The following is a 15,818-nucleotide window of genomic DNA, read 5'->3' as shown; positions in this document are numbered from 1 at the left end:
ATATACCAGTTGGATACCATCTGATGTCAGGTAAGGAATCTATGTTATCAGTGTTAGGATAATCAGACTAATTTTGATGAAGATATAGGCTGTTTTGTGAAATGGGCTCTTTCGGTTTCAATGTAAAAGTCGAAGAGGAAATGAACACGGCGATTATCCGTGCACGGCCCGAATGTGCTTGCGTGCACGTATAATATTGATCATCTAGCGTTTATTTGAAAACGATTCATAAATAGGCCGACGAATTGCAACGTTATGGAATATTCCAGTAAAAGACGATTATCATAGAATGGTCCAGAATGAACTGTTTTTTATCTCAAAACGGGTGCTTTTCTAAATGCTCTGAAACGGAAATGAAGTGATACAAAATGACTGGAAAATGAGTCTTTGATAAGCGACGGGCAGATTAGACACATAGCCATAATTTAAAACATAGATTAGGCGATATTAACGTTAACATTGAAGTGGACCGTGGCATCAAGGGGGTAAAAAGGAAAACCTGGCATGGCACTCAAAGTGTTAACATAGAATTTCCTCCCTCTGATGTATGTTTTAAACCAGCCCAACACATGTTCTGAGAAACCGGCATGGTTTTCAAGACGATCGATTAGAATATCGTGATCGATTGTATCAAATGCTGCACTGAGATCTAACGGGATAAGGATGGAGATCTTATTCTCGTCAGAGTTTAGTCTGAGGTCACTGATTATTTTGGTGAGGGCAGTTTCAGTGCTATGATATTTTCTGAATCCTGACTGAAATTCTTCTAAGATGTTGTTTTCTTCAATAAAGGAGTTTATTTGAACTGAAACTATCTTTTCAAGTACTTTACTAATGAATGGTAGGTTGGATATTGGACGATAATTTGCCATTTCATTACTATCCAAGTTAGGTTTTTTTAGTAATGGCTTTACAACTGCTGTTTTTAAAGGCATCTGGGAAAATACCAGTCCTAAGGGAAGTGTTTATGATATCTAGCACAGGGCTTGAAACACTATTAAACACCCGTTTGAAGAAAGCTGTAGGTATAGGATCAATGTCTGAGGTGGAGGAGTTACATTCTGAGACAGTTTTGCAGAGTACATCTAATGTGATGCATGTGAAACTTCTCATGGTTACATTGCGCGGTTTGCTGCAATCAGCTTTATTTCCATCATGAGTAATGCTGGCCCTGATCAAGGTTATTTTGTTGTTAGAGTAGTGCAAGTTCTTCACACTTAACCGTTGATGACTGAGGAGGTGTAGGGGCAGTGTTGAGTAGTACATTAATAGTGGAGAAAAGGATTCTGGAGTTTCCAGCATTTTCTGTAATGATTTTAGAGAAGTAATCTTTCCTTGCTAAGCGGATGGTTTTATTATAAGCAGTTAAAGCATCTTTGTATATATCACAGCATATGGTGGTTTTTGTTTTTCTCCATTTTCGCTCCGCTGCACGACATTTCCTTTTTTCTTTGTTGACCGTATTATAGTTCAACCAGGGCAAGGCTCTAGTTTTCTTCTTTTTCGTTTTTAATGGGGCGACAGAATTTAATATAGATGACATTGCATCATTGAGATTTTCTACCATTTCATTTAGAGAGCTGTCATGATTGTGTGGTTCATGTAGTCTGATAAGATCAATGAACTTTGATTCAGCCTTGTCGTTTAGGAGCCTCTTTTTAACTATGATTTCTTTTTTTGTTTTAGTAAGGGTTATTTGAGTATCAAAAAATATACAGTGATGGTCGGAGAGAGGTAATTCAGTTATTGAGATATTTGTTATGCTTAGCCCAGTTGTTGTTATAACTAAGTCTAGTGTATTCCCAAGCCTGTGAGTTGCTATATGCTGTATTAGGTCAAAGCTATCCAGTAGATTTTTTAGTTCTATAGTTTTGGAGTCTGTTTTCTTATTAAAATGGATGTTCAAGTCTCCATTTAGGATCACCTTATCATATCTGGTAACACATAGTGAGATCAGTTCAGAGAGCTCCTGTATAAATATTGGTGAGTGTCTAGGCGGGCCGTATATTGTGACGATAATAGTTGATTCTGTTTTGAGCTCAATGGCAAGATATTCCATTGACATGAACTCGCCTAGTTCTGTGATTCTAAACAAGAGTTTTGAGGAGAAGATTGCTGCAACTCCTCCGCCCCTTTTATTTTTTCTGGATATTTGAAAAAAGTTAGTCTGGTGGACAAGCTTCTATCATTATTGATGTAGCTGTGTCATTATTTAGCCATGTCTCTACTAGGCAAATGCAATCTAAGTTATTTTCTTTAATCAGATCATTTACTAAGAATGTTTTATTATTCAGTGATCTGACATTTAGGAGGGCTAATTTTATTTGTTGGACTTCTTTAGAGGAGGTCTGCTTTGGCTTGACCTTGATGGCCCTGAGGTTAATAGCAGGTAAACGCATCGATGGCGTATATTTTTCACCATGCCATTGGCTGGTTATGATTACCGGTATGTTTTGAGAGATGGCATGGGAATTGTGCTATACTGCACCGTACTGACTGTACTGTGCTTTCGGGGACATTTGATCAGGGTCTATAGCTGCCACATTCGGTGGGATCCTTATCTTTCTTGAGTAGGACAGATATAAGTGCCATATTGACATCCCTGGAAAAATTGCCCTCTTTGACTGAGTGTAAAATCATTGAAAGTAATAAGGGATACATCCCAGAATGCAATATAGAGTTCCGGTGGAATGCCATCCCAACCAGGATCCTTGCCCCGCTGCATGTCAGCAATCGCCTCCCTGAGCTCATCTAGTGTGATTAGGTTCAGCTAACCGTTTAGTGTCATCCTCTGAGATTTGTGGTAAGTTAATTTGACTAAGATAGTCCTCCAGCTTGGTATGATCATAGACCACTTCTGACTCGTACAGGTTGGAATAAAACAAGCGAAATGTATCGTTGATTTTGTTGGGGTTGGTGGTTATCTCCCCCTGTTGGTTCTTAACACTTTCAGTGCCACGGACGACATAACTCGTTTTATTAGGCCCCCCACTGAGTGCCCACGAGGACAAATATCGTTTTATTTGTTTATTAGCGATCTGATTTCATATTTCTACAACAGAGTCTCCCGTTGGTACAGCAGCTCCTCCAGCAGCTCAGAATGGAAAAAAGCGCCCCCTATCGTCTATCCCTCAGGGCTGTACACTGCGACGAGATCATCGCAAATTGCCCCTTAATTTGGCCGTTGCGATTGAAATATTATATCTGTTAGCAACGTTGCGAGTAGAGATTTCAACCCTTCATTCGCATTTCACTCCTAAATTAATCCATACAAATTGGATACATTTTTTTTTAAACACTAGCCTACAACCAAGGCTGTACAGTGCGACACAATGTTGTGGTGCTATGGAAGAATCTGTCGTCAATGAATGAACTTACTGCGATAGCCTGAGTGAAAAAAAGATTTGCGTGGAGTGAATCTGGGTCACGCTATATACTTGGTACTTGTAGTCTATCGTGCGATTAAAGACCATGTCCCTGTCTGCGTAGTCTATACATCCAACACCAAATCCCATAATTCCTAGCGAAACGAAACTGAATGTGGCCGCTTCCTTTCAATAATAATATGGCTCATGCTCCGCAAGAACAACGGAGTGGATAATGGATATCAGTCCATTTTATGACAACCACGTCCGATGTGGAGCGATGATAAGATGATGATGATTGACGTGATGATGTGATGATTGATTGACGGGGACACGGAAACTTCTAACGTTCAGGATCAGCCATGCATTACGTGAGTACCCCACTATTAGGACGTGAAATACTGTCTACTTAAATTGACACCGCGGATCAATAAAGTATCAACCTATCTATCTATCTAATAATGAGACAATATGCAAATAAGATAATACTAATAATTGTCTGTTCCCCGTGTATGAAATGAAAGTGGCTTGCAACTTTACTGCTGGTAAAATCACTGTTTATTTCTCGTTTTGCATAGTATTACATTCCACTTCTAAGTCCTACCGTAAGAGCCTCATACGGGTCAATCAAACCTTTTTTATTCTTTCCTTCGAGCTAAGTTGGACTGAACATTTCACTGTCAAAAGCGCAAATGTAAATAATGTTGCGTTGCAACAGTTTTCAAAATAAAGGTCACATATACAAATACCTCTCAATTCTTATAAAAAAAAAGTCCCGGATATACATAAACATTAATTGGCATAGATCTCTATAAACGGCCCAACACATTGATCACTTTAGGCACACACTGAAACCAGTAACATCACAAATATGAAGCAGGTAATTACCCATACAAATAATAAACCTTTCATGGGGTTATTTACAATAATAATAATTCATTTGATTTCTAAAGCACTTTTCATTGTGAAACAAATGTATGCAGAGTTTCTTGTCCTCCTGATTATGGTGTGTGTGTTGTGATGATCTCATTCAAGGAGCACTACACAAGCGTGCGCACACACACACACACACACACACACACACACACAGTTTGTTGTTTTTGTTCTATTAGTGATTTACACACTTTCTCAGTTGGTTCATTATAAAAGATACAAACCTGAAAACAAACGCACTTAAATGTTAAATAAAAAGGACCACAGTAATGAGGCAGGAGGAACATATTTTTTTAATAATGGTAAAATTGTTATTTAAAAATGTGCCCCTAAATTTTTTTTGCCCCTAAATTTATCATTTAGGGGCAAGTGTGCCCCTAGTGAAAAAGCTTAGCGTACAGCCCTGTCCCTGTGTAACTGCAGGTCAGTCGCTTAGACTGACCTGGGATCTGTAGATATGTAGGGGCGGAGCCAGCTGGTTCCTTGTGCTCGCAAGAAGTCTGATCAACATGGAAGTCATCGCGGGACGGGAATCAGCCTGGAATATATATTCACAGTAGCCAATACTCAATCAATAAGCGTGATCGATATTTGGAATGGCGATCAGGAATTGGAATGATCTTTTTGGAGAACATCTGATCTGAGGTAAGGAATCCCAGTCTTGGGATAATCAGAGTTGTATTCGCTGAGATCTCGGCGTTTACCGTGTGTGTGCGCGATCGCTGATGAGGAAATAAGAGAATCGATTTTTCAGCTCGCGTCTGTAGCGTGCATACGTACACAAATACCAATCATAATCTAGCGTTTATTTGAAAACGATTCATAAATAGGCTGAAAAATGACAGTTTTTGTGTATTCTAGAATATTCCAGTAAACGTCTTATGTCTTATTCATGAAAACGTCTTATTCATGGAATCTTTATATTTTCCTTAAACGAGGGCTTTTCAAAATGCTATAAAACGAAAATGAACCGATAAAAAAACAATCCGCTTCGACAATGTTCACTGGAAAACGAGTCATTGATAAGCGACGGGCAGATTAGACACATAGCCATAATTTAAAACATAGATTAGGCGTTTTTTTCTTTTTTTTTTAATCTTTATTCCCCTCCTTTTTCCCGATTTTTCTCCCATCCCACCCTTCCTGGTTGTTGCGTACTTTCCCCTACTGTTGGTCCGGGAGACCGGAGACTGTCGCATGCTTTTCTCCGACGCATGTGCAGCCTGGGGCAGGCCAACCTGGCCGCGCAGGTTCTCACCGGGGAGAGTGTAGCGCAGGGCTATTCAACTGGCGGCCCGCGGGCCAGATCCGGCCCGCGGGATGATTCTGACCGGCCCGCCAAAGATTACAGGATAATAAAAAAAATAAAAATAAATTATATTTTTTCTTTTCATGTCAACGTTAACACGCACAATTGAGCCAAAAGTCACTCAATTAATGACAGATTTCATTGATAAATTGAGGGAAAACTTTGCAAGTCGATTTGATGAATTGTCCAGAGAATTGATGCATTTTGTGAGCAACCCATTTGCCAATGTAGCTGCTATTTCCACAAAAGGACAAGAGTTCCTTGCATCACTTCACATTGATGAAGGTCTCCTGCAACTTGAAATAATTGACATGCAAGCATCATCTGCTCTGAAGCAGGCACTTGAGAATGAATCCACCACAACATTTTGGATAAAGTGTATTCATGTCAAGACATTCCCCAAAATAAAAACGCTGGCAATATCTGTGCTAACAATGTTTGGCTCAACATACACCTGTGAATCCAGTTTCTCTCACATGAATGCCATTAAAACAAGCAACCATGCCTCCTTGACAAATGAGCATTTGCATCACTGTTTGCGGGTAGCCCTCACTTCCTATGAACCCTCTTTCTCTGCCATTGCCCAGTCAAAGAAGTGCAATCGCTCTCATTAGATGTGTGTATGTAGGCTAGGCCTGTCTGCCCCCCACCCCCCTGATGTTTGAGCGTTAAGAGTCGACAATAAGTGCTAATAAGATGCTGTGATTAGCTGTTGTTGCACAGACATGAAGCACTTTTTCATAAGCTCAGCTGCACTATAAATGTGTTTTTTTGTTCAAGTGTTGATGTTCAGATACACATCATGCACTTGTTTGTTTTTTATTTTATTTTTATATTGAAATGTTGAAGAGGAGATGTTGCAGTTGTTGCACAGTCATAAATGAAGCACTTTTTGCAGGAGATGTTGCAGATGTGGCACATAAATGAAGCACTTTTTTTGAAACTTATACTACTTTTGCAATGTAGTTAAAGGGGAACTATCTTATAAATGGCCTTTTTCAGTGTTTAGCATTGTTTCCTAGCTATGTGGACTTATATTAATATGATCTATGTCTCTAATTCTCATATTGGCGCATTCTTCCAATTCTCCTCTCACAATATTCACCCTCACTGAACTGAGTCATCTGAAAATGTGCTGATTTGTGATGTCAGAGAGACACCGCTGCATGATAATCAGCTGAGTTTCCACACAGTTCCCACTGTGGTTGGAGCCCAGGCTCAAAACGGCTTAAGATCTTGAGGTAGAAAAATGCTGTTTTTGAGTACTTGATTAGAAATACAAAACAATGAATTAAAAAAAAAAATTATTACAGAGGTGTTCCATAAACCCACAGGAATTGTGTAAAAGTGCCCAAATAGTGAAAGAAATAGTAAAATAGTTCCCCTTTAAATAAAAGTTGTGAAAATGTGGTTGCGTGTTGTGTCAAGTGTACATATATTCATAGCACGGGGAGGCGCCGTGGCAGTCCGGCCCCTGGCCCCTTGGGTTTCTGACAATGTGGCCCCCTGAACAATTTAGTTGAATAGCCCTGGTGTAGCGTGTGGGAGGCCACACTATCTCTCCTCAGTTCCAACCCTCGCTGAGCAGGCGCCCCGACCGAACTGTAGGGGTCGCTGTCCACAACGCCCAGGACCCACCCTTCAGCTTTCCCACCCCCTGATACAGCCAATTGTATCAGTGTGAGAGGCCAGCCAAGCTGATAGCAACGCCGGGAGCTGGATTCGAACAGGCGAATCCTAGTGTCTCCCGGTGTTGGTGACGAACGTAATCTCCGTGCGCCACCTGCCCCCCCCCCCCCCCCCCCCCCCAGATTAGGCGGTTTTAACGCTAACATTGAAGTGGATGGTGGGCATTCAACCGGTAAATCAAGGTTAAGCAAGGGCTCTGAAAGTGTTAATGGCAGGGATATCTGCAAATTGTTCACTGGCCCGTATCTTCATAGCTAGTAGGTGACTAAGTCAAGAGCCATGAAAGTAGTAGTGTTGTCTTGTTCTGTGCATTTAATGGAGTTAATCTCCTTTTTCACCACCTTAATTTGGAGCTCCAGTCGGCTAGAGTAGCTGTGCTGCATAGAAGACATCATTGTTTTATGAAGCTTTTCCAATTCTACCAACTTGGAGAGACGACCCTTGCGGAGATTGGAAGCAAATAGAGTGGTGTTACTTCTAATAAACCCCTTAACTGAATTCCAAAAAATTCTGGGGTCCTGGGCGGTCAGGTGGCGTAACGGAGATTGCGTTCGTCGCCAAACCCCGGAGCGGCTGGATTCGCCTGTTCGAATCCAGCTCACAGCTCCGGGGTTGTCACCAGCTTGGCTGGCCGTTCACACTAATACAATTGGCAGTATTAGAGGGTGGGAGAAGCTGGCGGGGTGGGTCCGGGTCGTTGTAAACAGCGACTCCTACAGTTCGGTCGGGGCGCCTGCTAAGCGCGGATAGGACTTGAGTGGGATAGTGTGATCCTTCCACACGCTACGCCCTCTCAATGAGAATCCGCGCTGCCAGGTGAAAAGAAGCGGTTGATTGGCTGGACGTGTGTCGGAGGAAGCACGTGATAGCCTCCACTCTCCCAGACCGACTGTGGGGGGTAAGTGCGCAGCGACCAGGAAGGGGATTGGGAATTGGCATAACGACTAACATTGGGATGAGAGAAAATCGGAGGAAAATGGAGGGGAAAAAAGATCAATAAAAAAAAAGAAATAAATCTGGGGTCCTGTACCGATCCAGCATTAAACTGCAAGAATTCAATGAGCTTCTCCTTAAATTGTAGGTTGAATTCATCGTTCTTCAGCAGCGTTGAGTTAAAGCGCCATCTAGGGGCACGGGACGTTATTTTACTGAGTGAACCCTTAAGGAGGATGTATTTGTGGTCTGACAGTGCAATGGGCCTCGAGTCAACATCAAAGCTACCGAATAGCCTAGAGCAGCGGTTCTCAACAGGGGTTCCGCGGCACACAGGGGTTCCGCGGAGAGCTGTCAGGGGTTCGCGAGATGCCTGGCAATGTTCTTTAAAAATATAGAATGACAACAGTCTTATTTTGAAAATCCTATAGCGGGTCTCATTTATGCCCACGCGCAGCTCCAGCTATAATAACTAGGCTCCGAAAGCTAGCAACATTAAGGTCATTATGATACTCTTATTTTGAAAATCCGTGGTGTCGTGACTCATATCCGCTCCAGCACACAGCCAATAGGATGCATCTCAGGCAGGCTGAGCAGTGAGCAGTAGCGTCTCTCAGCTCAGCGGTAGTAGTAGCGTCTGGATCTGGAACGCGGACATTGAAACACAGCAAGGGTAGTGTTTTTGCGACCCAAAACAAATCCCTGCTGTTTTATTCCGCAACGGGTCAAATGCATATAACATGCTTTGCAATCCTTGCCATTCCTTTATGACCACGTTGTGTTTAAGACCGGAATTAATGTCCCGTTACCATAAGCTAACAACAAGCTAAAAGCCCTGTTCAGAGCGACAGAGAACAGCAGGGTGGGGACTTAGTTGGAAGGATGACTGGGGGGGGGGGGGGGCATTCTCCCTCTATGTGTGGTGTGCGTTTGAAAAGATGATGAAGTCAGACTACTATATTATATTGATAGTAAATGTACTGAGGGTGGACAGACAGATTATGTTGATATTTAAACATAAAAAATACAATACATAATAAATGTATCCATGATCATCATGCAACATAAAACAATTGCAGGAACGGTTTGGGAGAGGAAGGTGTTTTAGGTTGCGTGTTCCAAAAAATTTACTTAAAGTTTAAAGCTCAATATATCAAAACGTGGCACTTTATAGTGAACAGGCACTTTATAGTGAATCCAAATTATTTTTGGATTACAGAAAATTATCCCTAAAGTGCTATCTGTTGCAGCTGCACTGTTTTCCATGAAAATACCATATTTGACCATTTCTAAAAATCTGAAAATCATTATTTAATAAAACACAGAAAAGTATCACTTTACAGACAACATTGAGACAAAGCTTCCTGACACATCTCCATCCAAACTCTTGGAAGAACTCATTGAAATCTCATCTGATACCACCTGGAGAGCTAGTTTCAGAGTGTGGTGCTGAGTACCAAGTATCTCATGATGCTGCAGTTAAGGTGTTGATACCATTCAGCCCCACATATCTGTGTGAAGCTGGCTTTTCATCCATGACAGCTCTGAAAACAAAATATAGGGCCAAGTTGAGCCTTGATGATGACATGCGTGTTGCCTTGTCAAAGATCTCCCCACGTATTGACCGTATTATTAGCCAGCAGCAGTGGACCTCGCATTGAGCTAGAAATGTCCACTGAGTGAACAAGTGCTTATTTTCTGTATTTATTTATATTTTGAGAAATGGTAACTTGGTGATCCTTTTCTGTATTTAAAAAAAATACATGATTTTCTGTTTTTGAGAAATTGTCAAACTTATCCAAATATGCTATTTTTATGGAGAACAGTGCAGCTGCAACAGATAGCACTTTAGTGATCCTTTTCTGTATTTAAAAAAAAAAAATTTGTCATCAGATTCAGACAACTTTATTGATCCTGCGTGGGGCAATTCATATTTGCAGATTCACCAACAAGCAACAAAGACAAACAAACAACAAAACATCTCAACGACAGCACGGCAAATAAAGAGTCATTGTATCATTGTAGCAAAAAAGACAGGACCGGGAAAGTCTTTATCGTATGTAGGGGTGCCCTGGAATATTTCATTGAACACAGGGGTGCCTTGGCAGCAGAAAGGTTGAGAACCCCTGGCCTAGAGGAAGAAAAAACATAATCAATTCTGGAAAAAATTTTATGTCTCGTGGAGAAAAAAGAGTAGTCTCGCGCGGTTGGGTTGAGTAACCGCCACATATCAATAACCCCAGTGTCTTTAGACCAGGCACGTAGGGCCGCGGTCGCTTGCTTCTGATTGTGGGTTTCAGCATTACCGGACTTAACAATCAATGGCATTGAAATCAGCACCCACTATAAATGAGTACTCAGGTAGTTTCAACATCTCTGTAGTGAGTACAGTATAAAAGTTAGCGTCATACACATTAGGGGCATAGGCGGCTATCAGAGCAATTTTCCTGTTAGAGTATTCCATCTTAGCAATAGTAATTCGACCTTCTGCATCAGACCACACGTCTAATAGTTTAATATTCAACTTTCGTTTAGCTACTATGGCTACTCCACGGGACTTAGTGCTAAAAGAAGAGGAGCTTATGTTATGATAATATTTGTTTGCAAGTCTTGCACTGTCAGCCATTAAAAGATGCGTTTCACTCAGCAAAGCCACGTCCACCTCCAGCCTTTTCAACCATGTTAGTACACTTGTGCGTTTATGTGGAATATTAAGACCCCCTGTATTCCAGATCAAGATGTTTAAATTAGCCATAGTCTAAGAAGGCTGCAGTATGACTGAATGTAATTCGTTTGGAGTAGCACAACATAACGGATATATATCAATTTGTTAAGGTACTATTGAGATCTGAGCGTGATCGTGAAAACAAACATAAAATAGAGCGAGTCCCCTGGAAAGAAAAACAAAAAAACACACAAAAATTCGTCTGACATTTTAGTGGACTAGCAGGTCAACAGCAGATGATGACGCACCTGGCCGCAGACGTGTGTGGCTAGCAGAACGTAGCTGGAAGGCTGATGGATCCATGAGACCCCAGCCAGCCCGATAAAATATGTACACACACACAAAAGAAAACAAAACAGTATAGACGCAGAGAAAAATCTAAATAAAGCATCCTGGCGACACCTAACGTCACACAGTCAACCATACTTACAAAAACGACGCTCGGCACATTAGCCATAGCGAAGTGCTAACGGCTCACAATCGGGACACTACCCCGTTTGGTACTGATGAGGCCGGTGTCGAGGCCTCTCTACGCCGGGTCCTCAAGAAGTCCACGGCGTCCTCAGGCGATGAAAGAAGTCTCGCAGGGAACTGAAGAGACGGCTTGAGTCCTTGCTTGTAGAGGGGGCCCATGACGTCTTTGTAGCGGGAACGCTGCTCCTCGACTTCAGGACAGTAGTCTTCAAAGATTAGGACTGGTTTCCCTCTATATTTCAGCGTTCCCCTCCTCTTGCGTGCCTCCCAGATAATCTTCTTTTTTATTCGATAATGATGTAGGCGAGCAATAACCGCTCTAGGCCTGGAACCGGGTGCTGGTTTGGCAGTAAGGGCCCTGTGACACCGGTCCAATTCGGGTGGCGTAGGGAGGACCTCCTTCCCCAGAATTTCAACCAGTACCTCTGCAAAAAAGTCACTGGGCTGTTCGCTATGAACGGACTCATCCAGTCCTAATATGCGAATATTAGACCGGCGGCTCCGGGACTCGACGTTGGTTAGCTTAGCCTTTAGCTTGTCATTGTTCTCTTCTAGCGCCGTACACCTAGCCTCTAGCTCGTCCAGCCTGCCAGTCCAAGTATTCAAGCCGTCTTCCACGGAGGTCAGACGCTCGGCATGGTCATTAACCGAAGTCCAGAGGCTGTCGAGTTTGGCTTCGAGCGAGGCAGCGGACGCTCTGATTTCGTTGGTTAAGGACTGCTTGAGCTCTTCAATTAGCCCAGCAATGGCGGTTATATCAGCGGGAGCGTCGTCCTTGGATTCATTTCTCAGTTGTCTCGTCGCCCTTATGGTTCTTGCAGCCAAAATAAATAGGTAGAAACATAAAGGGGGTATATACAAAAAGGTTTAACCGAGTTGAAAATATTAAAATAGGCTTTTAGGACTAAATATAAAAATACGGTAGTCACATGTGGCAATGAGCGACTACTCCATCCTCGAACCGGAACCCGCTTTCTACTTAAGTATTTTTAGCAGTGTACGCCAGCAGTTAGACCTAGAAGTAGTAGTTGGTGTTACATGGTAAATGGTGCATTCATATAGTGCCTTTATCTTAAGCGCTTTACAACTTTGTTCCTCACATTCACCCATTCACTCACACATTCACACACCAACGGCGGAGGCGACCATGCAAGGTGCCAACCTGCTCATCGGGAGCAGTTAGGGGTTAAGTGTCTTGCTCAAGGACACTTTGACAAGGTGCCCTGGGAGGAGCGGGAATCGAACCTTTTCCGATTACCAGATGACCGCTCTACCTCCTGAGCCACTGTCGTTAAATACATGAAGGACCATGGAGTTGAGGTTATTTCGTTAAGTCCTTTTGTTGACCTTCTCCTTCCTTCTCAGCGGACCGCATCAAGAAAGGCTTTGACTTCCAGTGGCCGCAGCCCGACAAGCCCATGTTCTTCTATGTCACTCAGGGCCAGGAGGAGATCGCTAGCTCTGGAACTTCCTATCTGAACAGGTATGGTAGCAGGCCAGGCTCACTGCTGTTTTATCTTAATTCATAACAAAAGTATAATCATCTAATGATATTTCCTTTAGGTTTTGCCTATTCCCAGTCAAAGTATAACCCTGTTGATTAAATTCCTTTAGACTACGAAGGGCACTGCCTTTAGCTCGCGTGGGGCAGGATTTACATATTTGATTTTAAAAAGCTCCAAATGGTAGTGATTTTAGTACCTTTTTAGTTTCACTAAATGACTTTGTGGCGGTGAACCAGGACGGAGGCGGCCAACGTGGAGAAGATCACCACCAGGTTGCTGAAGGCGGGAGCCAAGCCCGACCAGATCGGCATCATCACCCCCTACGAGGGTCAGAGGTCATACCTGGTCCAGTACATGCAGTTCAGTGGCTCCCTGCACACCAAGCTCTATCAGGTACTAAGATACTTCCCCAACCAAAACACGTGGAAATACGAGGGACATCATCTGTTCATCAATGCAAATCTTCATGTATGTAAATTTGGTTTAAAAAGAGATTGTGATGAAGTTGTCTTCACGTTCCCCGTTTTGTCCTTTACTTTGGAACACAGTGGTTCTGGCTTCACGTCTCTTGCACTGTGCTACGTCATCTCTTAACCCCCTCCCTCCCTGCTGCAGGAGGTGGAGATCGCCAGCGTGGATGCTTTCCAGGGCAGGGAGAAGGACTTCATCATCCTCTCCTGCGTCCGTGCCAACGAGCACCAGGGCATCGGTTTCCTCAACGACCCGCGTCGTCTCAACGTGGCGCTCACCAGAGCCAAGTGAGATCCTCCACGTTTCCCCCCTGTTCACCTTTTCAAACCGGCGTGTCGTAGTTTATAAAGACGTCGCTCGCACCTGCCATTCAGCTTGTGATACTCGACTTCATTTCAAACCTTTATTTAAACTCTAAAGGCGACCTGAGGTTTCCCTCATTTACAGTCACGTCCAGTGTCCATACAGAAGGCATATAGAATCACAACAATAAGACTACAAGGCGAGGCAAAAGCTAGGATAACAAATCAATTAAAACACATACAACTTAATTTACAATGGTTGGAGATCAAGGTTTTAAATTCTGCCACAGAGGGGATCATCTCAAACTTTAAGGGCTGTTGGAGTTTATTCCATGAGCATTTTTTTCCATGGGCATCATAGCAAAATGTAGATTCCCCCTGTTCCAGCTGTAATGGGAAATATTAAAGGACAAAACGATGAGCCGTTTTATAAATCATTCTGAGTCATTATTAATAATAGAAAAGTTTATTTCACCGTGGCCACAATGAAAGGACAGTTTACAGACAGATGCATCATGTTTACACACTAGCGTCTGGCCATAAAGTGACCAGGAGGTCTGGGCAGAACATAGTTTATACACACTTGCAAGATGTAACATTAGAACAGATATGATGATGAAAGTAAATAAAAATGGTTCCCAGTTACGGGAAGTAATAATAACCTTGCTTTGGTAACTTGGAGTCTCTTAACACTTTCAGTCAGGGTTCGAAATAAAAATAAAAATTCAGGGCTTTTTTTGCCCCCCTTAACACATCCACCGCCGGAAACGCTTTCAAATGTTATTGCCCGCCATGCTTTGACCGCCAGATCTCACTATACAGCGTTATTTAGATCAATATTTCATTTTTTCGCCATGGCATTCATAATTCATATATACACCTCCGACGCTGCAGCTGGACCCTATAGGTGACGGCAACGACGGCTCAATACCGCCGCCTGGTGGATGGTCGGGCGAGTTACACTATCCATTATCCACATTATCCTAAAACTGGTAACATAGACTCCTTACCTTAGATCAGATGTTCTCCAAAAAGATTATTCCAATTCCTGATCGCCATTCCAAATATCCATTGCGTTTATTGATTGATTATTGGCTACTGTAAATATATATTCCAGGTTGTTTTCCATCTCGCGATCACTTCCCTGTTCATCAGATCCCTCGCCAGCATAGTGGAGCGAGGAGGCTCCCCCCCCCCCCACACATCCACCAGTGTAATCGAATGGGGTGCAGTTACACAGGGATAGACGATAGGGGGCGGTATTTTCCCATTGGAGCTCAGAGAGAGGCTGCTGTACTAACGGGAGGCTCGGTTGATGAAATATGAATTTAGATCGCTAATAAATCAAATAAAAACAACAATTAGCGTCGTCGGCATTCAACGGTCGGGGCGAAATAACTACATAACACGTCCTCGGCATTCAAAGTGTTAAAGAGACACACATTACACTAGCTGGTCACACTGAACAAGTCGAGCTGTAAATTGATAAAATGATATCTCAACCCAGATCTATAATGACATGATAATATATTCCACGACACAGCTGATCTAGCTGATCAACGCACCAGTAAGCATTGTGTTTGGAAATCATACCCGGCATGATGCAGGTAGACCCCCTAGTTCTAATGTGGTAATAGAACTGGGGGCGACAGAGCTCAGGAGGTAGAGAGCGCTCGTCTGGTAATCGGAAGGTTCCCGGTAGGCTTGGGCGGTATGACGGTATACCAGCGTATTTAGAAATCCTGACGGTATTGAAAATCAATACCGTCCGTCACCGTCAAAATCACAGATGCGCTTCAGTTTCTATAACAGTGAAACGGAGTTTTGAGTGTAGTGCACACACGCGCCAGCAGAGGGCGAGACCAGTCTAGTGGAGCGAGTGGGTCACAACGGTGTTCACGTTTTACGGTAATGTTGCGACAGTGCTGTGAAAATACCGTAAAGCGTTGTGACGAGAGTTGGTGTGTGTTGTTGTGGAGCAAGCAAATAATCCGTCTCTTATTATATGTGAACTAAAGAGTACAAGGTTTACACAACAGCCCCCACCCGTTTTTTTTATTATATTTGTACCGTCCTGTACTGTTAGCTGTTTATCTCTCTCTGTGAGCTACT

At 42.8% G+C, this 15,818-nt stretch overlaps 1 protein-coding gene across 1 annotated transcript in view; it reads left to right on the top strand.

Moving 5' to 3' along the window:
* The window catches only part of LOC311225308 (regulator of nonsense transcripts 1-like), a 112,710-nt gene that overhangs the window by 70,507 nt on the left and 26,385 nt on the right, over window positions 1-15,818 (top strand). Inside the window, exons 16-18 of the mRNA XM_084310533.1 lie at window positions 12,794-12,911; window positions 13,170-13,326; window positions 13,549-13,691. Of these exons, the coding sequence (XP_084166659.1) occupies window positions 12,794-12,911; window positions 13,170-13,326; window positions 13,549-13,691 (418 nt within the window). The remainder of the gene's footprint in view (window positions 1-12,793; window positions 12,912-13,169; window positions 13,327-13,548; window positions 13,692-15,818) is intronic.

The sequence above is a fragment of the Notolepis coatsorum genome (assembly GCF_963971535.1).
Source record: "Notolepis coatsorum genome assembly, chromosome: 3".
Classification (NCBI taxonomy): Eukaryota; Metazoa; Chordata; class Actinopteri; order Aulopiformes; family Paralepididae; genus Notolepis; species Notolepis coatsorum.
Note: the sequence above shows the minus strand (reverse complement) of the source record. Positions and strands in the feature narration are given on the sequence as shown.